This window comes from Sinohyriopsis cumingii, unplaced genomic scaffold (genome assembly GCF_028554795.1).
Source record: "Sinohyriopsis cumingii isolate HCF-2022 unplaced genomic scaffold, ASM2855479v2 utg001180l, whole genome shotgun sequence".
NCBI classification, from domain to species: Eukaryota; Metazoa; Mollusca; class Bivalvia; order Unionida; family Unionidae; genus Sinohyriopsis; species Sinohyriopsis cumingii.
Window position 1 is genome coordinate 575,505 of NW_028315969.1, and position 23,843 is coordinate 599,347.

The 23,843-nt window shown below is 33.0% G+C and overlaps 1 protein-coding gene across 9 annotated transcripts in view; it reads right to left on the bottom strand.

The window, feature by feature from the left end:
* Positions 1–23,843, bottom strand: part of LOC149772740 (metallophosphoesterase 1-like) — a 59,100-nt gene that overhangs the window by 17,741 nt on the left and 17,516 nt on the right. For all 9 annotated transcript variants that reach the window (XM_089947394.1, XM_089947393.1, XM_089947388.1 and 6 more), the window contains 4 exons: positions 22,275–22,388; positions 15,746–15,908; positions 13,530–13,667; positions 352–489 (listed from right to left, as the gene is read on the bottom strand). In XM_089947394.1, coding sequence (XP_089803520.1) covers positions 352–489; positions 13,530–13,667; positions 15,746–15,908; positions 22,275–22,388 — 553 coding nt within the window. The remainder of the gene's footprint in view (positions 1–351; positions 490–13,529; positions 13,668–15,745; positions 15,909–22,274; positions 22,389–23,843) is intronic.

The window sequence follows — 23,843 nt, forward strand, 5'->3', positions numbered from 1 at the left end:
ATGCTTATCTAGTGTACCTGATATCATGTACGTAAAGCTTGACAAATCTTTTCTCAAAATTTTTAATTTTGACTTCATTCTGAATGTATCCCTAACAGGGATCAAAGCTTCATAAAACCATGAAGATTCAGAAGGACTGGCATCTCTGGTACTATATTTTTGCAAAGTTGATGAAAAAAGGTGTGTGTGCTAATTAAGCAAGGGTAGATGCTATGTCAAAAACAAATTATAACATCCTTCTTCAGTAAGGTATGTACTATATACTAGGCTGACCCTGACAATTTTGACCATAGTTTCAAGGAATATAAATGTGAATAAAAAGGAAATTATCTACTAAAAGACAAGACTTACTGGCCACGAAAAGTGTTTCTGTGATGACATCACAGTTTCATGATTGATTAGAATTTGGATCTTAGAGGTCAGTCTTCTGCTCAGGAAGCGAGCAGTTTCAACTTTTTCTGCTGGTAGACCATGAGATTTCAAATCCATCTTGAAATCAGAAAACAAATCTATAAATGAGGGAAGATAAGAGATGAAAAGTTATTAACAAATGAGTAGAAACAATAACGTTTTTGATTTTTTTTCAAACAGTGCACATCAATTTTAATAAATATTATTCACTGACACCTGTCTGGTCTCCACCATTATAGATCCTACAACACTGTATTAATCCTGGAGTTACAAGCATTGAATGCTATTAATTCATGCTTGTGTGGTTGCCACTAATTTATATTTAGTTGAATTAAACTTAGCAACACTACACTCAAGAGTGTTATAATGTGACAGAGAGAAGACATCTTGATATCCTTGTTATAAGTCTTCACAGATTATATCAAACACAATTGACAATCCACAAAATGGTAACCACAGACTCTGCCTGTTGATATTAAATGTAAGTGTGCCCAGTGACCATCCTAGTGTCTCTTAATAAGTCACTTTTTCTCCTGACTGAACTAGAAGTAAGCAACCTTTAGTTGACACAATTAATCAATGACTTATGAAAACTAATTTTACTAATAATAATACTGTGTATTGTTCTGTGGTTTGCGCTACTTATTCTGTTTCTACTTGCTGGACATTTTGTTTTAGATTATGATTTTTTTTCAGAATAATTGTTTTTCCTCACCAGGGTAAGATAACAAACAGGCCAATTAACCAGTATATATGTCAGCATTCAGGGGTCATGCTACCAGGCAAGTAATTCGCCTAAAAAATGTAAAATTCACTTTCTTCTGTTAGGAAAGCAAAAATGACTGCGTCCTGTGATTTTATTTCAGAGGTAAATTGACTGACCATACATTTTGAGATGCCCCCTTGCCTTGGCCAATTTGGTTCTAGTGTTGTATTGTAGCAAAATGTATTCATCAAAACATAAAGTAGTTAGTTTTGATATCAATTATGCTGACAAACTCTTGCAAATTCACAGAGGTGTTTTGGTAGCTGATTGACGATTAACCCTTTCCCGAGTAAGTTACCAACCATCATTGCCCAATTTCCGCATGTTATCCCATGATAATAAATATATATAAACTTGTGTTTTGAAATTTGAACAATAGTATGTAAAAGCAATTTGTGCTTTAAGAACAAAAACAGTGATCTGAATATTTTAACTGCCTCTTGTATACTATTTCGTCATAAAGTTTGAAACTTTATGTGAACCAATAATGGGGAAAGCCCTAATGGCGGACATCACTGTCTGGGAAGTAACAGTTAATTAGATTGTCTGTTTTTGTAAATCACTGGGCAAATATATTCAGTAAAATATTCAATTCATTGAAAGCAAAGCCTATGTATTGTGTTATTTAAGATTTAAATTTAAAATGCAATTATGAAGGTCAGAAATGTATGGGACAATGCTATGTTGTGGAATTCGCAAGATGCGCTGCAAGGTGAAAGTTGTTTTCAGACTTGACTCGTATTTATGAAAATACGGAAAAAAGCTGTTAAGCAGATACTGTTTAATCAATGCCCCAAATTACAACAAGTAAGTAGACAAATAAACCATAAACTTGCAATCCTATCAATGAACTGCTGTAATGAAGTGAGTGAGTGATTGCATCATAAAAAACCCTCCTTCGAAAGAAAGATGCCCTCACATGTCTGTGTTGATTCAGTTGGAAAGAAGGGTTTAGTTCATATATTGGCTACAAAGGAGCCAGGTATGTGATTTTATGCATTTTAGTGTGTTAATTACGAATAGTTACGGTAATGTTTTATCTTCAACAAAGAAATTGGGATGAACAGTATGATCTGAAGATGTGTGTGCATTTTTCCTTGTGTACATGGTATAGGGGTTGTTTAAAATGTGTTTATAAATCTTTCAAAGTGCCATTATTGTGAACTTTTAGAAAGTATATTAAAAAAAAATAAAAAAAATAAACAAATTGATTAAGGGTAGCTGATTAAGCATTTTTGCTAACTTGCAATTAAAATAATGTAATCTGGTTACTAAGTTTAAAAAATTCTACTTGAAAATAAAGTATTGCTTAAATCCAATGTTAAATGCAAATATGAATACTTGGAAATATAGGACATAATTCAAATATGAGAAATCACACACACACACACTCTTGTATTTGGTGGATAATGATGACTTGCATATGGAACCGCATACTGAGGACAATTGTTCTGGCGATGTTAGAGCGAAAAGAAATACAGTTTGAGGCAGTAAATTAATAGTAAATGGTGATGTATCAAAGAGGGAACTGTATTATCAATTCCAAGGAATATGAAATTTAGCAATGCAAGCGAGGACACACATGTTTACACAAATAGTCTGTATAATCCATGCAAACTAAGGACACACACTATTTGACAAAATCACGGAAACCGTGGATATTGGTACATTATGACCAACAAGGACATGTTTGCATATCTAGTCCAGTCTTAACAATCAATACGACTGCTCAGGAGGCCTAGTGGTTAGAGTGTCTGCCTTGGATGCAGGAGGTTCAAACAAAGGCTGACATGAAAATGGTACTAACAGCTGCCTTGCTAGGCGCTCAGCATTATGAGGACAGTGTTAGGACTAGTCGGCCTGATGTCAGAATAATGTGACTGAATGGGACATCATGCTACATGTCTGTGGCATAATGCCCCAATCCTCGACATCGCTATAAACTGCCACACTGCAGACATCATAGCGATATGACTGAAAGATTGTTAAAGCTACATTAAAATCAAATCCAAATCACATACTAGTATTAAGTAACTGTAACCTCCATAAGGGTTTCGTCTACAACTGTCCCTTAGGGTAATTACATTATTATTTGAATATATATCTTGTTGTTATTGACTGACTGATGAATTTATGGATTGACTGATTGTCCTTCAATTAGACTTTAGTACAACATAACATGCTTCGGACTAATCCACCACTCTCGAGATCATATTGTAATAAATTTGGAGTATGCACATTTGGATATAGCACCCCGTTTTAAGGAATTCTTAGATTTGTGTGATTACTTGTTTGATTATTGGAACTCAGTGCAATGAAAATATTCCTTAGCCCGAAATAATTAGCCAATTGGTAGGAGCAAATGTCATGGAGTGAAGTGTTAGTGAGTTTCCATGATGCCATGGTTGGCTTTTAGTGAATTCAGGTCAAAACTGCATGAGTGTCACTGGAACAATATAGTCCCTATTAAAACCTAATGGCGTACATTGGTGGTGTGACTGCAGTGGCAGTATTTATGTTAGGAGACCGGTAAATTACACAAAGGAATAAACTAGAAGGAACTCAGCAGATACCGTTTATGTCATCATGGTGGCAAATGTGACGCAGATGTACTGGTGAAATGAGCCTTGAAACCATGAATTGACTGGCCTAAGGTGGTGCAGTATAGTTCCCTGTGTTAGGGGATAGTTGTATAGTTTCTACGACGTGAACTGCTGACGGTACAGAAAGTTGATGAAGAGAAACCATGCAGATGTGCGATTAATAAATATTTGGCAAGTTTTGAGATCTGTGGGTTTGCATTGATTAGCGAAAACTTTATGTACAGTATGGACACTTCGGGCTTTCTAATTTACAACTGAAGTTGTACAGAAGTCTTTGGAAATTTGGGGTATGCTTATGACTTCTAGCATAACTGCGCCAGGGTTTGACACCGATCAGTCAAGCAAATACCCCTGACTTGTAATAATACTAGTTGGCTGGATTTGAGCATTTATGGTAGGAAACTCGCCTTATCAGCAATGACTATTCGCTTTTTGACAAAATAGAGTAATATCTTCAGTGCATAGTACGCGTATGAATCTTCTCTCTCTCTCTCTCTCTGGCATGTGCAGATGTTGAAAATAAGAACAAATGTTTGTGTTACCCACAATGTGTATTTCACGGAGACTTCATATTTTTCAAGTCACTTTGGCTGAATAAATTGATCATGCATACAACATTATTTCAGTTGTGATATGTGTAGTGTTTTATCTCAACCTCAACACACAGAATAATGATAGACTAAAACATCAATAAGAAGAACAACAACTTATCTATGTTAACTGAATTGAAACCTCCTAAAGAGCACATGTATGTACAGAGTTAGTGGATGGGGATAATTTTCTAATACCTTTATACAAACAGTTTTTCCTGTTCTATTGTTTTGGAGCCATGAATGAACAAGAATATACTTTAATGGTACAACACTATCATGGTTCACTTTCCAAATCACTTAGTTTATACATTTGCTAATTCAAGGTACCATGTAAAGGTGTTTTGTATCGCTGATTGGAAGTTTGAAACAGTCTTTTTTCCACGTCACCTTCTGTATAAAACATACTGAAAAAAGACTAAATGAGTAAGAATATTAGTATAATGCAGCTCAAAATAAATGTTTTTTAAAATTATAAATAGAAGTTGGTCCAGTAGAACATCCTGAGCATTTTGGGTATTGTTAAAAACCTCTTTAAATTTGGGAAAACAATATAGATTGATGCCTTATTTTTACATGTTGTTTGTTGTTTTAATAAGACTTCGTTTACAACAGAACTATCGATACAAACATAATTCATGATATGTTAAGCAAAGTCATCAAATCACCAAATGATACATTTAAAAGAACACTGAATGCATTCAACAGTTTATGATTGCTTGCATGTTTAGTTGCCGGTCTTAAGAGCATGATAATGAAAAACATATTGCTGTAATTAAATGTTTCATTTTGGGACTGATCATACTGATGATTAAATGTTTGACCTCTGTATTATATATTTATCTTTCTCTATATTTACTGAAGTTCTGTGCATGTAACTTCCAAATTTGGTTAGCGATAATTTGATCTCACCATAATGGGATTTTTCAATTGATTCACATCTGTTCTCTCCTGTTTGAATAATAAGCAGGCAAATGATGAAATAGGGGTGGATGTAGCTCATTTAATAATCGTACAATAAATTTTGCACATCAAGGATGTCTTTTCAATATCTTTAAATGTGTAAAATCTCACCGCAAACAGGACGTTTTAACTTTACAGATGGGTCAGATAATTAGTAATTTCGGTACAACTCTACAATAACAATAACATTTTGATGGACCTCTTTAGTACATGTCATAGATTTATTTGCCTGTATTGTACGTGTATGGTATGAATGTATCATTAGTTTCCCCAATACTACTGCCTCACTTGCGTGAAATATTAATAAAAAATACCAAGGACTGTTATCTGCACCAGCTTATATTCTTATAGTTTAGCTAAGTAGTTGGTATCTGATCCTTGGATCTAAAGGGAGATAATAAGGTTTTGCAATGTGTACTTTGATAGCGGAGATCTATCTACAAGTTTTCCACCGGCAATCAAGGACATGGTTTCGGGCATGTGTATCACCAGCTTTGGAAGAAAGATACACTCCAAAATCACGAACAAGTACCAAGCGTGTAAATGGGGACCTTCCTACAAATCATGATTGTATGTTATTCAAGGCTAAAATAGTTGGGAGAAGCAAGATTTTACAATTTATCCAACTGAGGACATCCTCAGTTGGAGGTGTGTCATCGGTACTTTGGTGTGTAATCTCATGAATGTCCTTGGTTTACACCAAATACAAATGTGCATGCACACACACATATATATAAATAATGCTATCACACAAGTTTGAGAATAATTAATTTGTATATTAATATATATAAAGAATACAAATCATATGGCGAATAACAGTCCTTTCAAGTGCACTGGATCCAGCAAGGGGTCATGTGTGTCAGGGATTGATTAAGATAAATGGAATAAACTGAAAACAAACAGTGTGCTTTTGTTGTCAGTTTATTGCATATATATATATATATATATATATATATATATATATATATATATATATATATATATATATATATATATATATATAGTGCTTTGCATCCACTTCTTCCTGTTGAGCTCTCACTTCTCCCTGTTCTGTCCAAAAGAAGTCACTTCTTCCTAACATTCAAAACTAGCTTGCCCCCTGAGCATTGATATGACAAATTCAATATAACAAAGTAGTAAATTAAAAAAAAAATTATTTTCTTCAAGAATACTTACCTGATCATATCAATATTAGGAAGATGCTCTTCTACCTCACAAAACCAATGATCATGTAAAGAAGAAAAAAATTATCCTTCCCATTTATATTTCATAGAGAAGAAAAGAAACTCTTTCAAATTTTTCCACTTACCTCCCCTTATCACACTGATGATATTTTTGAATTCTGTAAGAGCCCTTTCAGAAAACACTAAAGCCTGCACTATAAAAATTCCTTTCTGTATTTTTAAAAGAGGTAAAGTTTGTAAGATTTGTGCTATTTCAAGTTTATTTTTGTAAGCTGTCTGCTTCAGGAAGAAAATGGCTTTTTTAACAGCAATGTAAAAAAAACTGTCAACCCAAGTTGGTGAAAAACATACAGATGTATGTTAACTTTTGTTATGTTGTAAAAGCTAAAAAGCAAACAAATGCGCCTCAAGCCTTTCATTATAGCCCCAATATCCTGGAGTGGAAAATTAATTATCAATGGTCAGTTGTAATAAGTAAAATTTCACAGGGTATCTGGTCAATAAAATCATGTCTAACCGCAGATAAATCATTCTGGTCTTTTGAAATCGGTGGATACTGAGCAATTCTTAAAATTATTAATATTCACAGGATTTGATACATATTTGGTCAAAATGAAAATCACTTCTCTGATAATTTGGAGTGAAATCTGGCAACCTAATGAGCCTTTTCCCCCTAACCACCCCTTAGGCAATCCCAGTAAGCCATAAGTTCCCACCTTGAACAATAATGCAGTGCTGCACCAGCAAAGTAACTTACGTTGTGAACAAATGGCCTCAGAATGAGTGTGTGTCATGACTGATACACTCTGTTTGTAAAGTAAATGTGAGTATTCTATCAAGCACTCTGACGGACATCAATTTTAAGCCCCAGATACATCAATGAAATTAAACTTGAACATTATCTGCAATGTTAAATTACCATGTCTGTTATACTGTGTTTCAAACTCAAGCCTGTAAAAGAAAAGCCTTTACAAGACCCTAATTTAACATTTATTGGAGACTCATCTGAACCATAGAATGAATTAGATGACAATCCCCTTTCGGTTTTTCAATTTATTTCAAGAGATATATACAAAGCCTACAATTCCTTACCCTTAACAATCCTGTCCTCTTTTGTTTGTTAATGCAGCAATGTTCATCTTCACATTAGGGAGTCAGAGTCAGAAATACATCTCATATTTTTGACATGAATTCAAGCTTTTAAGCAGAGAGAGGCACAAATTATTTCAAAATTACTATAGTATGATCAATTTTCATGGAGGACCAGTTTTCGTGGGGTTTTTTTGTTGCCTCGAACCATGAATTTAAATACCCAACGAAAAATGAGCCACATAGAATGATGACACCCCCCCCATTTTCTTAGTGTTTCATTCCTAGAGAGTAACACAGTATTTGATAAATCAAGGTCAATACTGTAATCTGGTAATTAAATATTCGCTTTAACATTTGTTTATTTTTTATTTTAACCTTTTGAAACAATAATTATAAATTATTTTATTTTGTTTCAATGCACACATTCGATAAGGGTATCCAATAGCTGTAATTTTACACTCACTGCCTTAACTCGATATGTGAGGTAAGTAAGGCTAGAGAGAAAACAGAAAAAGCATAAAGTATTCAAACAAAAGTAATACTGAAAATGAAAGTAAAAATAATACAAAATAAAAGTATATGAAAATTAAATTTAATACTTAAACATTAAAGTGACCGCCATTTGCATCGGCATAGTTTTATTCTTTTGTATTCTTTATTTTGGGTATTTGTAGACGTTAAACCATGAAATTAAATACCTACTAATATTCAAACTCTGACAGGCAAAACCACGAATTTAAGTACCCAAGAAAATGCCCTTTTTTAAAACAAAACAAAGAAAACAGAGCCCAACAAAAATAAATGATACTACAGTACTTGATAATCTGCAACTGATAAGATATTGCTTAAAGACTGGACAGTTTTAGATTTAGCTACTTATTCAACTGAACTTGAACAAAGTATTCAATTGGTAAATATCCCTCTTTCCTAAAAGAGAATGCTGCTGTGGTTTAAAAACTTCATGACAGCTAATGATAATAACTTTAAATTTGTAAAATTATCAAATATTTAGGAATTTTCCATTTGAGGTCAGGAATAAATAATTAAAACCAGGCCTGGAGTTCAGAAAACTCTCAGTTTGAATTTGGCTTTGAGTAAGCACTCAGCAAAACAAGGCAACTTTTCAAAAGAAAAGTCCTTGGTGAATCACTGACACAAAATTTAAGCCTAATGTTCATGATCAACGGTTTTATGACATCCAGTCCAGAAAACACAGTTTCATTGCTCTTAATCATTAAAGGGGCCAACATGCAAAACTGAAATTCACGCAAATTTCATATATAATTTGCTATATGTATAAGGTTCATTTTCTGAAAATTTTTACCATTTATTCTTACTCGTTACGAAGAAATTTATGAAAAACCGATCATCTCTCCCAATCCATCTTGAATATAACGCGCTTCCCTCCCCGTGTAAAAATAGCGGGAGTGACATCATTTGAGACACTGTGTACACACTGGCATTGTTGATCATGAATTATGGAGAATTCACCCTGGTTGTTAAGGCTTTATTTATTGTTGTTTTTCTTCAACTAAATAACTTATTAAATCTATAAAATTTGCAACTTTTCAACTTTCCCATTTGATCAACTTTGCGTTTGTACTTAACGAAAAAGAAGTGGCATCTATCCCTTTTGCTCTGCTCTTCAAATCATTAAATGTATTTTAATTGGAAAAATAGAGCGGGTGTAAGCATGATGTGACATCTGCAGTTTTATACATGAAAGGGCTCCAACCTAATAACTAAAGTCATCCTGAGATGACTTTACGGCATGGACCTCTATAACCCGAAATCGACTGAATTCTTGCCATCAATAACCCAAAGGGTTATAGTATCATCTCTCTAACTGAACAATTTAATCTGATTTTTCATTGAGATTTGCTAACCACTGACGAATGATACTTGAACTCGATAAAAACCATCATTGACACCTACTCAGGAAATCTGGTCGCTATTGAGTTCAACATCATGGCTAATGCACAGAATTCGGACGGTTTCTGAAAGCTATCATGTACTACTCTCATCATTTAGTTTATTTCTTCTTTTTTGTCAGTGTTCGTAATTTTATTATTTCTCAATAAAACAAACTATTTAAAGTTGAACAAGAAGTTTAAAAAATATTTCACTACTAAACTGCCAATGCACAATAAACATGATTACATTATTTTATTATATATAATAATACCATGATCATGCGTACTAACGGGATTTTGTTACTTTAAATGCCTATCTGAACGCTCAACATACATGGGACATAATGAGAAGATTATCTTTAAAAACAAATTTAAATGTCACATTTAAATCCTGGACTACACTGAATAATATTTCACATGGTCCGAATCAGCTTGGAAGTTTGGAGAATCAGCCAGACATTAGGGCTGAATCAGTCAGCAATTTGTACCGAATCAGCCTGGTCCGAGTTTGAGAGTAATTACCATATTAATGAATAGTGTTACTATAATAGATTTATCAATAAAGAAACTTAACAGTAACATTTGTTTAAAAAATTGTATCATGGTATTCCGGTGTGTGCAGTTATAAGAAATCTAACAAGTTTATATGAACACACAGACTTTCAATTATAAGTGATTTATTTTTCTATTATCAACACTACACAAAAAAGATGAATGCAGAATGGGAAGGAGGGGTTTATTATATAACGAGTGGAAAACAGTCTTGAACATAAGTGTGGAAGAAAAAATGCATATTCTTCTGATGCAGTTACATACAAAATCAAATGTGCATAATAAATTGATGTTGGAAACATTGAATGAAAAAGTGTAAACATTTCTTTAATGTTATTTCATTTGGTAGATAATTTCTTACTTTTCAAAGATGGAAAAAAAAAAAGAGTAAAATAATTAAAGATTGTTCCAGAACTGTTATTATTCACACAATTTAGAGCTGCGCATTGAACCATCTTGTTTCTACTTGACACTTTGCTGCACAAACTGAATACAACTCTTATACGTTAATCGTCTCAAATGACGTCAAATCCTGCTTGTATGGAAGGGAGCTAACAAATTCGGGACAGGTTCTTTCCGTTTGATCTCGGAATACAGGACAATATTTTGTATGAAATGTTTGTGCAAATATAATAGATGCAAAGAAAAAAATAGTCAGGATAGATTATTTACACAAACTACTATATATCCTTCTATTTACAATAAAATTGTGCAAGTCTGGGTTTTCATCCCCTTTAAATACAATATTTACCTTTATATGATCTATAAAGCCAAACAGTTCACATTTCACTGCCCTTAATCATCAAATACAAACTTTACCTGTACATGATCTATAAAGCCAAACAGTTCACATTTCACTGCCCTTAATCATCAAATACAATTTTTTCCTGTACAGATCTATAAAGCCAAACAGTTCACATTTCACTGCCCTTAATCATCAAATACAATCTTTACCTTTACATGATCTATAAAGCCAAACAGTTCACATTTCACTGCCCTTAATCATCAAATATAATCTTTACCTGTACATGATCTATAAAGCCAAACAGTTCACATTTCACTGCCCTTAATCATCAAATACAATCTTTACCTGTACAGATCTATAAAGCCAAACAGTTCACATTTCACTGCCCTTAATCATCAAATACAATCTTTACCTTTACATGATCTATAAAGCCAAACAGTTCATATTTCACTGCCACTGATCATGAAATACAATCTTTACCTGTACACGATCTATAAAGCCAAACAGTTTACATTTCACTGCCCTTAATCATCAAATACAATCTTTACCTTTACATGATCTATAAAGCCAAACAGTTCACAATTCACTGCCCTTAATCATCAAATACAATCTTTACCTTTACATGATCTATAAAGCCAAACAGTTCACAATTCACTGCCCTTAATCATCAAATACAATCTTTACCTTTACATGATCTATAAAGCCAAACAGTTCACATTTCACTGCCCTTAATCATCAAATACAATCTTTACATGATTATAAAGCCAAATAGTTCACATTTCACTGCCTTTATTCATCAAATACAATCTTTACCTGTACATGATCTATAAAGCCAAACAGTTCACATTTCACTGCCCTTAATCATCAAATACAATCTTTACCTGTACATGATCTATAAAGCCAAACAGTTCACATTTCACTGCCCTTAATCATGAAATACAATCTTTACCTGTACACGATCTATAAAGCCAAACAGTTCACATTTCACTGCCCTTAATCATCAAATACAATCTTTACCTTTACATGATCTATAAAGCCAAACAGTTCATATTTCACTGCCACTGATCATGAAATACAATCTTTACCTGTACACGATCTATAAAGCCAAACAGTTTACATTTCACTGCCCTTAATCATCAAATACAATCTTTACCTTTACATGATCTATAAAGCCAAACAGTTCACAATTCACTGCCCTTAATCATCAAATACAATCTTTACATGATTATAAAGCCAAATAGTTCACATTTCACTGCCTTTATTCATCAAATACAATCTTTACCTGTACATGATCTATAAAGCCAAACAGTTCACATTTCACTGCCCTTAATCATCAAATACAATCTTTACCTGTACACGATCTATAAAGCCAAACAGTTCACATTTCACTGCCCTTAATCATCAAATACAATCTTTACCTGTACATGATCTATAAAGCCAAACAGTTCACATTTCACTGCCCTTAATCATCAAATACAATCTTTACCTGTACACGATCTATAAAGCCAAACAGTTCACATTTCACTGCCCTTAATCATCAAATACAATCTTTACCTTTACATGATCTATAAAGCCAAACAGTTCACATTTCACTGCCCTTAATCATCAAATACAATCTTTACGTTTACATGACCTATAAAGCCAAACAGTCCACATTTCACTCCCCTTAATCATCAAATACAATCTTTACCTGTACACGATCTATAAAGCCAAACAGTTCACATTTCACTGCCCTTAATCATCAAATACAATCTTTACCTTTACATGATCTATAAAGCCAAACAGTTCACATTTCACTGCCTTTAATCATCAAATACAATCTTTACCTGTACATGATCTATAAAGCCAAACAGTTCACATTTCACTGCCCTTAATCATCAAATACAATCTTTACATTTACATGATCTATAAAGCCAAACAGTTCATATTTCACTGCCCTTAATCATCAAATACAATCTTTACCTGTACATGATCTATAAAGCCAAACAGTTCACATTTCACTGCCCTTAATCATCAAATACAATCTTTACGTTTACATGACCTATAAAGCCAAACAGTCCAAATTTCACTTCCCTTAATCATCAAATACAATCTTTACCTGTACACGATCTATAAAGCCAAACAGTTCACATTTCACTGCCCTTAATCATCAAATACAATCTTTACCTTTACATGATCTATAAAGCCAAACAGTTCACATTTCACTGCCTTTAATCATCAAATACAATCTTTACCTGTACATGATCTATAAAGCCAAACAGTTCACATTTCACTGCCCTTAATCATCAAATACAATCTTTAGATTTACATGATCTATAAAGCCAAACAGTTCATATTTCACTGCCCTTAATCATCAAATACAATCTTTACCTGTACATGATCTATAAAGCCAAACAGTTCACATTTCACTGCCCTTAATCATCAAATACAATCTTTACCTGTACATGATCTATAAAGCCAAACAGTTCACATTTCACTGCCCTTAATCATCAAATACAATCTTTACCTTTACATGATCTATAAAGCCAAACAGTTCACATTTCACTGCCCTTAATCATCAAATACAATCTTTACCTTTACATGATCTATAAAGCCAAACAGTTCACATTTCACTGCCCTTAATCATCAAATACAATCTTTACCTGTACATGATCTATAAAGCCAAACAGTTCACATTTCACTGCCCTTAATCATCAAATACAATCTTTACCTTTATATAGTCTATAAAGCCAAATTTGGTAACTCCTTCCAGTTCCTCAAAATGATTCACAAATCTTTTTATCTTCATCACTGTGCGGACATCTCTGCCTTCACCTCCAATATCATTGTCTCCCGGAAGGTAAAGTTTCTGCAATGTGTGATTAACGTGGGTCTGAGATATCGTTATTGTGCCTTACTGGTTTAAAAGACAAAATACAATTTTAACACAAAAAAAACACATTTGATGCATATGGGTCAAACAGTTATAATTCAAAAAAATTTGATTAAGAGGCTCATTCCTCCAAACCCTTCTTTGAAGCACGAGTTAACAGAAACTCAAATGTAAAATACCCTCTAAAGTTTCTAAATTTTTAAGGACTGGCAAACTGGGAATAAGCAAACCACAAACTAGCCTTGACAGGTGACATGCACTGACTGTTTCAAAATAAAAGTGTCTAATTGTACTCATTCAACTTAAATTGTGCTGATTAAAATATCAGAAAACCAAATTGATTTTAATTTACACCCAAAATAACTGGATTATACTGAATGCTATTTGTGACTGGATTGGTCCTGTACACAGATATACATGGGAGTCAGATATGCTGTTTGCGTTTAGGTGGTCACTGTACACAGGTAAGCACAGATGTTTGTGTTTAGGTGGTCATTGTACACATATAAGTACAGTATGATGTGTAAATGGGAAAGTCAGAAGACACACTTATTTTATGTGTGTGAAAATATTATCAAAATTAAGATATTCAGTGAAACATAAAGGAATGGATCAATTCTGTTTCCTTAGCTGACTAAGTTATCACCATGAACCTAACAAGAATATCAGCTATGTACCCCAGGAGATCCATGTTACTATGTACATTCTAGCAAGCAGTACTGCTATGGACCATACATAATAAATAAACTATAGCACTTGAACTGACATGCACACATGCACGTACACACGCACACACACACATGTATATAGCATATATATAGCTGAATTATTAAATCAAATTTTTGTTTATTTAGAACAAAACTTAAAGAAACTGATGAAATTATTGTAAAATTTCAAGAGCCATGCCACAATCATGGTATATTCTAATTCACAGAGGATCTCTTCCTCCAAATGATAATGAACTTTTTATACATTAATTTTTATACTTTAAAGAAATAAATAAAACTTGTTCTTGTATGAAAATAATATATGAAATTTCGGGAGCCATGCCATGATCATCTTATATCTGAATTTGAGCTATAACAAAGTGTGCTATAGTGTGGTTTCAAGATACCATGTTTTAACAATGTAATGCTGTAATGTGAGTTAATTTCTGCAAAGAATTTTGATATTCCAAAAAACTGTCTTCACAATAAATGTCATTTCTGTCAGATGCACATGTATTTAAATATGTAACATTTTGCAAAACCACTAAAAATTATGTACACAAAGAAAAAAGAATCTCAAAGTAAAATAATTCACATATTTTCAGGATTAAGCTTTGATTCTGTTGACTATACTGAGAAATTGAAACTATAATGTCAAATTCATAGGGTAGCATTTCAAAAACTATAATATCAAATTCATAGGGTAACATTTCAAAAACTATAATGGCAAATTCATAGGGTAGCATTTCAAAAACTATAATATCAAATTCATAGGGTAACATTTCAAAAACTATAATGGTAAATCCACAATGTAACATTTCAAAAACTATGATATCAAATTCATAGGGTAACATTTCAAAAACTATAATGGAAAATCCAGTGTAACAGTTTTCAATAACTATAATGGCAAATCCGCAAAGTAACATTACAAAAAATATAATGAAAGATCCATAATAACATTTTTAAAAAAAATATAATGGCATATTCACAGTGTAACATTTTAAAAACTGTAATGGTAAATTGACAACATAACGTTTCAAAAAGTATAATGTCAGATCCATAGTAACATTTCAAAAACTATAAAGGCAAATCCACAATGTAACATTTAAAAAACTATAACGGCAAATCCACAGAAACATTTAAAAAACTATATAAGTTACATGTGATTATAAGTCTGTTTGAAACTGAATATAGAAAATAATTTTCCTTGCAGGTTACAAATGGAATGATAATTCCTTGGAACATACTAGTTTGTTAGTGTTAGTGAAACCATACCCAGATGATTATGTGGCAAATGCTAAAGATAAGATATCATATGCTAAGGAAAGATTTTAATAGTCACACTACCTTGACATTTTTTGCAGCTGCAAATATTGCATGGAATCTCTTGAATGTAGATTCATATTCTTCAATCTGAGCTTTACTCCCTTCATCAAACAAGTCTCCCAAAAAAATCACAATGTCTGGTTGGACATAATTATAGGCATAAGAAAACGTCTTACTAAGATACCTGAAATGAGAAAACAACGTCAGAAAAATACATTTAATAATAAAACTAATGCCATGCTGGGGCAAACAGTGCATAGTCAGCAACAAGCAAAAATTTGGTTGGGCAAGTAAGTTTTGTCACATGACCAGAAACATTGAAAGGCTGGTGGTGGGTGGGGTAAAGTTGGGATTCTTTGCCTAATTTCATGAGAATCATTTTTCTGGGCAAGTTGATTATCTCTGCTATCATGCTATGATGCTTTATGTTACATTCTAAATATGTGAAGACACTAATATGTGACCTTTACAAAATTTGCAAATGTACATCAAGATCTAATTTACACTGATCTATTTGGCGGATCATATAAGTAAGAAATCATTTGATATGAATGTGTATTTATTTCACAGAAAACAAACAATCACACCAGATACTATTTGCAAAATTTCGCACACTAATTAGCATCAAATTTAACAGGTAATATGAAATAGCACATTTACTTTTAATCTATGTATGCAATAAAACTTAAAATATCTGAAAAAATAAATAAACAATTTCTATCAAGTAGAGTTCTGGCAAATTAGGCATTACAACTAAATTTGCCCAAAATTATAGTCAATTTAATATCAACATATGTATTTAAATGTTGCCTACAAGAAAAATGTGAAAATTTCTGTTACAAATAGGTACAATCAAACTGTCAGTGTCCATATGTACATTATCAGTGTCCAAATGCAATCTGTTAGTGTCCATATGCACATTATCAGTGTCCATATGCACATTATCAGTGTCCACATGCACATTATCAGTGTCCATATGCAAGTTGTCAGTGTCCATATGCACACTATCATTGTCCATATGCACATCAGTGTCCAAATGCAATCTGAGTGTCAATATGCACATTATCAGTGCCCATATGCAATCTGTTAGTGTCCATATGCACATTATCAGTGTACATATGCAATCTGTTAGTGTCCATATGCTCATTATCAGTGTCCAAATGCAAGTTGTCCGTGTCCATATGCACATATCAATGACCATATGCAAGTTGTCAGTGTCCATATGCACATTATCAGTGCCCATATGCAATTTGTCAGTGTCCATATGCAAATTATCAGTATCTATATGTACAGATTTTTCTGCATTAAACCTATTTTTTATAATACCTATGCATTTCCAAAGTATGGATTTTGTATGATCAAACTTTCCATTGCTAAACTATTTTTTTAAATACCTTTTTTATTGTCATTTTAAAAAAGTTTTGTTTATTGAAAATATTGCAATCTGAAGATATGAATTATCACAAAATATCATGAACATGATGTATGCAGTAACTCTAATTTTTGTTCTACTTCTACCAACTTTCTTTGTAGTTTCCATTAACAGATTTCTTAGGCATGGTGCTTAAGAGTGCTGGTCATGAGTATCTGGGTGCTAGTCAAAACAGGCATAGTGCAACATATAAGATTCCAACTCCAGATTAAATGTCTGTTGCATGCAACACAGGGTAATTTTATGAAGAAAAAAAAAAGAAAGTTCTAATTAATTAAGAAAAAAATTTATATTGCTAAGTTTTGAAAGAAAGGGTAAATGTATCAAATTAAAATAACTAAAATTAATATGAAATAAAACACAATGAAGCATACAGCACAATGAATATTATGTGATGTTTTCTTCTTCTGAAGCAACCACACACACACACACTTTCTGGACATTCAAAACATAGCTATTTCCTCATGCCATTTCAAATTCTGAAGAAGATACATTACAATCTAGGCAAAGACAATACAAAAAAAATAATTATGAAGTGAGACTGGACAAGAAAAGAAAAGTGTTTTGTTTTTCTCAATGGTACTGAACGTTTCTGAAGCAAAAGTAAGAAAGTAAGAAAAGTAAGAAAACGTTTCACTCCTATTAAATCACTCTTTACACTATGCTTTATTCAGGGACAAAGATCTTCTCTAAAAGGATGGCAATTTTAAAATGCACAGTCTGTCATTACTTCTCTTTCCAAATGACTGATATTGCTTTCCAGAAGTATGAATTTCAATGAATTGCAGAAGTATTCCCCCAGTCAATCAATCTACTTTAATTTCCCATTCTGGATGAAAAAACATAGACTGATCCCAAACAAAAAACCATGAATGTCATCAGCTTACCAACCTTTCACGATCTCTGCTCAGTCACACATCTCCTGCCATTCAATGGCTATGTTTTAGAACGGCAACACATAATGGTGATCATTAAACAAATAAAAGCAGTAAGCATTGTAAGCAATCTTGGTCACAACAATAAAGTGCAGTACCATGTATTATTTGGTCAAGCTGTTAATATACTGAATCCTAGATACTTATTTAAAGACAAGAGTCCCTTTAAGAGACTAGTGCTCTACTGTCTGAAATAATTGGAAGGAACTGAAGATAACAAATATTCATTTTTCTTAAATGCTAAGTGTTAAAACAATCTCTGATATTCTTCAGTGACAAGATTTACAAATACAGCACTGTATTAGAGATAATGAATGTATCAGCCCCATTTTCAGGACAATGAGATAAGATTTTCTTGATGTCCATTGTGACAGCCATATTTGAGGTCAAAATGGTACTATTTTCATTCAGGATCAATTAGATATCATAATTAGTCTTCTGCTCAAAATCCCATGTCAAAATGATTTAAGTTCCATTTCAGAGTATCAGAGCAACAAGATTTTCAAAATAACTGCCATGGTGGCCAGACTGGGATGTCAGATTGGCACCATTTGCATTTAGTATAAACAGAGACATCACAGGAAGTTTTGTAGTAAAAAAATAATGTTGATATGACTTTCCATTATGGAAGAGTAGTTATATGATTTTCAGGATGGCCTTGTGTTGGCCATATTGGATATACAGTAAAACCTGTTATGAGAGGCCGCCTCTTCTGCCAACCAAAAGCGTTCTCTCAAGACAGCTGGTCTCTCATAAGAGGTGTGTGAAAATGGACCGGTTTCCTGGATCAATAGCATTGTTGAAGAAGGAAAAATACTCATACTCACTGTACATGTATCATATCCTTCATTCATAAATCTTGTTAAATATTACATGGATTCCTCTCAAAATAACTTTATATAATAAAGATATACATTTTCAAACAATGTGAATCAAATTTATATTTGAACAAAACATGAATATATTCTTTCTTCCAGTGTTAGAATTTTTCTTTTTTCATCGGAAGTTCTGCCATTGTTATTAGTGTTGACATAATAATGACTAGATGTATTTCAGTTTTGATCAGGTTTTTGGGAAATGTGGAATAAATATATATTATGTATCAATGAATGAAACCAAACGACATAATTAAGTCATCAAGAAACAATACATTTATTTTGAGTCAAAGTTTAAATCTCGATAAAAATATAGCTCGACAAAAAAAGGATGCGACCATCTGCACCCGGGTAAACAGATGGTGGCTTGGTGAAACACTGTAACAAAAGAAAAAGAGAATCTGGAAAGATTCTCACTTACTAGTATTAAAGACAAAGAGCTCATTCACCCCACCATCAGGCATTATGGATTAACTGGAAAGACAAACGATGTGCTCAACCCTAAACCTATCAAAATATTTCTCACTGGGACATTAGTACTACTGGCATTGTGTAAGTTTTCACAAAGATAAAGAAAAAATACAAACCTCTAAACTGACTGCGTATGTCCATCATTATTCCCTTTGATGAAAAAATGGTTAATCTTACTGGCTATTCACAAGACTTTTGGCACTACAATTGCAGTTAGTGACATGTACTTTAGTATGGTTTACTGCAGTTTACAAATGACATCATACGCTGGACTTGTAAATTTCACAAAACTGGTAGCTAGCCAATTTTTTTAAAAAATACCGTATTAGAACAATCTTTACTATTTATGTGGTCATTGTCGCAAAGGATTAAATGATGGTTAGTGGTGCTTATCTCACTATATGGTTGTTCAACTGTAATGTTATTTAATGTGCACTTTGTTTGCATATTACATGTATCCTGAGCTTTCATGTTTACAAAGGATTAAGTTAAGGTCAGTGGTGTCGATCTGTTTTTTTTGTGATGAAGTTGTTCATAGCAGTGTCAAAATGCATATTTTGATAAGACATCGCAGTCGCTGGTCATGTTCAGCAGGTGGTCACTCAAAACTGAGTGCTTCTATAATAAAATCAATCTGTCCATTACAATTGTGGTCAGAAATGGCAGGTGGTTACTCATACTGTATACTGGATCTGCACAATATTTATCTGACACCAACTACATATCATAATAAGTAAACAATAAAGGCAAAAGGCTGTGGATCAAAAGGGACAGGGTGTGTTGCTCCATCATTCTACTTTAGGAAAACACTAATAAAATAGGGAAAACTCTGTACCTTTAAGGGCAAACAAAAATAGTATAAAGTATAGCATTAACCACTGGAAACCACCAAAGCATTACATTTTCATTCTTTTTTTTCTTTATCCCATGAACAGTCAATTCAGCTTTGATTTATTTCAACGGAGTAGAAATTCTGATCCACAACATAAAATGGTATATGGAAGACCAGTGCCATACTATTTGTAGAAAATCTAGCCATGACATCACAAAATTCTCTCTTTTATTTTCCACTTTCAATTTTTCCTTGATGTATCTGACAACAAAATGACTTGGTACCAAGGATAGAATTTACCTACAGATGACTCTAAATGCACCAACACAGAACAACCTTGTCACCCAAAACCTCCATTGGGTTGGGTGAACATGTTCTCAATCTCGGTGGTTTGAATCATAGTAAAACATAGTCCTAATTCTTCTGGGTCCTAACTCTAGTTTCACTGCTCTCCATCAGCTGTCCACCAGATCAAAAGATCTCAGTAATGTTATGGCAGTACATGATTAAGCAAGAGCACCATGGGAACAACTGTGTAGCGAGTCTACAACAAAAACATGTGTCATCATAATGAATCTAAAATGCTGTCCGATCATAATATTCAGTGATTTCTCTAGGACATATCATCAATATTTTACACAACAATACAAATGGTATTACCATTTTTGAGTAATTAGTCTCAAGGACAGGTTTGTCATCAATAGTCAAAATTTGGGGTAATATCTCTGTTGCCTCTATTTTATACAAACATTTCTTTATCTTCCGTTAAATCAAGTCATATTTGGTATCATTTAAAAGCAAAATAAATTTTCTGCTGATTGCACAAGTTTAAATTAATTTTAATTTAAAGGCCATATCCAGAGATTAAACTCAAGCATACAATTCTGTCTTTGAAATAACTTCATTGCAACTGTCTGATACAGATTAATGGCTCCACTTTACAGATTTCTTTACGTTTTCACAAATCAAGCCATATTTGTTGGCATTTACAAGCTAAATAATTCTTCAAACTTGCAGCACAATTTTTCAAAAAGGTCATTTCAAAGGTAGGGAAGTATTTTGGGTCAAAACACAATAACTCCAACCTACTTTCCGACTCTTGAATATGAATCAATTCCTAAATTGTATGCACTTCTTAATCGTACAATTAAGTACCATCTGTTTCTTTTAATGATAGAACTTTTCAAAAGCTAATTCAAATTTACTGGAAACACTCAAATCAAACATAACAATATAGACTTTGTTTGAGTTTTATTGCCACCCCAATTGCCTCAAATATTTGAATTGTTCTGTATCATGCATATCTTTATCATTCATTCATCACATCTGATTTGGTTTTATTTAAGAGAATGAAACATTTTCTGCAAAATGTTCAATCTTCAAATTTGATTATTTATTTTGAGACATTTTTGAATGGCAAGAAAACATCATTTTCAGTCTGATGATAATGAAATATTTGATGCAGATATGTGGAACAGTGCTACAATGCATCCTCCAAAGCATTCTCAATTGGCTTTATATTATTTTCAAAAATGTTGCTGTTAAAACAACCATTTAAAGCATCATCACTTGTTTACTACCATGCAAACCATTACTGCAGGTTTACATCCCTAACTCGTTAGCTTAAGCAAAAACTAGCACTTATCTGGCCACTCACCTTGTTGGCAACCTCATTCACATACAAAAAGGCTGCCACTTGATAGTACATGTACAAAGACAGTAGGAGTGTTGCAAATCTGTTATACATGTCTCTGTCTCAGGTATCTGAGTCAGCCATATCTTTTACTGCATGATGAGAAACTTACAAAATAATGAAGTTGGGAGTGGATAAAAAGTCAACAATATCATGTAGATACAAAGCTTTAACTTTTCACATCATTTTGTTTTTGACATTCTTCTGCAACTTGCCATCATTTTTCATGAAACCAGAATTTGGTTGGACATGACAGAGGTATGTGTATTGTGTACAAAATGAAGACCATATGAAAGATTGATTTGTACTTACCTATCTGAATCCCACCTTGTTAAACTGCCGACAGGAAAAAGTGGCTCATCCTCATAGCCCTGTATCTGTGGATCTGATACCAGTAGCAGAACCTGTTCTTTTTCTGGGGCATTTCTGAAAATATATAATAATAATAATAATAATGAGGACTTTGTATAGCGCCTAATTGTTAGAAGCTCTAAGCGCTTTATAACATAGTTCAACACCTATAAGAAATTAGAAAAACATTAAAAAATAAAAAACATGCTGAGAATATTTCAGGTAGGAAACATTATTAAATTATTAGGTTTTTAAGTTTGTTCATGTAGTCGAAATAAGTGAGTTTGAGAGCCCTCTTGAATGTGATCACTGTGTCTTTGTGTCTAAGTTTGCTAGATTTGTATATTTGGGTGTCATCAGCGTACAATTGGTGAGACACTGGATGATGATCTATGACACTTGAGAGCAACTGAGTGTATAGAATAAAGAGAACAGGTCCAAGAACAGACCCCTGTGGAACACCACAACATAGATCAACTGGGCTGGAGTGTATTCCACTTGCAGATACAATTCGTGTCCTGTTGAACAAGTAGGACTTGAACCACAGTAAGGCTGTATCATGAATGCCAAATACATGCTGGAGACAGTGAAGTAATATATCATGGTCTATTGTGTCAAATGCTGCAGACAAATCAAGAAGGGTAAGGACTGTAAACTTTCCGCTATCCAACGCATTGAGAATGTCATTAACTACTTTTAGAAGAGTAGTTTCAGTACTGTGGCAAGGGCGATATACAGATTGTAAATTGCTAAAAGGACTGTTTGAATTTAGATGAGATACAAGCTGGGATAGAACAACCTTTTCTAAGATTTTTTATATGAATGGGAGATTATCAAAGGCAAACCAACTTATAACATAGATTATGTGCAAATCTTAACTTTTATTATAAAAGATATACTCATCAAAGCAGGCCCATGCTCTGAATGTCAATAAAATTGTGATCAAAATTAGTAAATACATCCTCTATATATCATTCATTTTAATGTAAAAAAGAGCAGTTAGTGCCCATACATTTTATTTAGAATCATGAAGTATATATCTTGTTACAATTAAAAAAAAGAAAAATAATTCTAAGTTTACATTGTAATAAAACAAAATAGAGCAAAGTATAGAGCAATTAAAATGTCAGCCATACATACTGATAGCATTACTTTAAGCAATAAATATGAATTAAATAAGTCTTGTCAAGTAGAATTTGTGTTTCACTTTTATCTTAATTTGGTTCAGTGAAATCATCATAAATGTAATTATATGAATAAGACCTTAGTATTCAAATGTAAAAAGTGTCAATTGTTCATCACAGAAATACCTTTAGTAAATTTGAATTGTCAACTGACCATGGCAATGATGCCCGTCAGCTTTTCCATACAAATCTAATTAAGTGTATGTGTGTGATTTGGTTTTTTAATGTAGCTTTAACAATGTTAGTCATATTGCTATGATGTCTGCAGTGTGACAGGTATAGTGATTTCTAGCACTGGAACATCATGATGCAGATATGTAGCATGATGTCCCATCCAGTCACATTA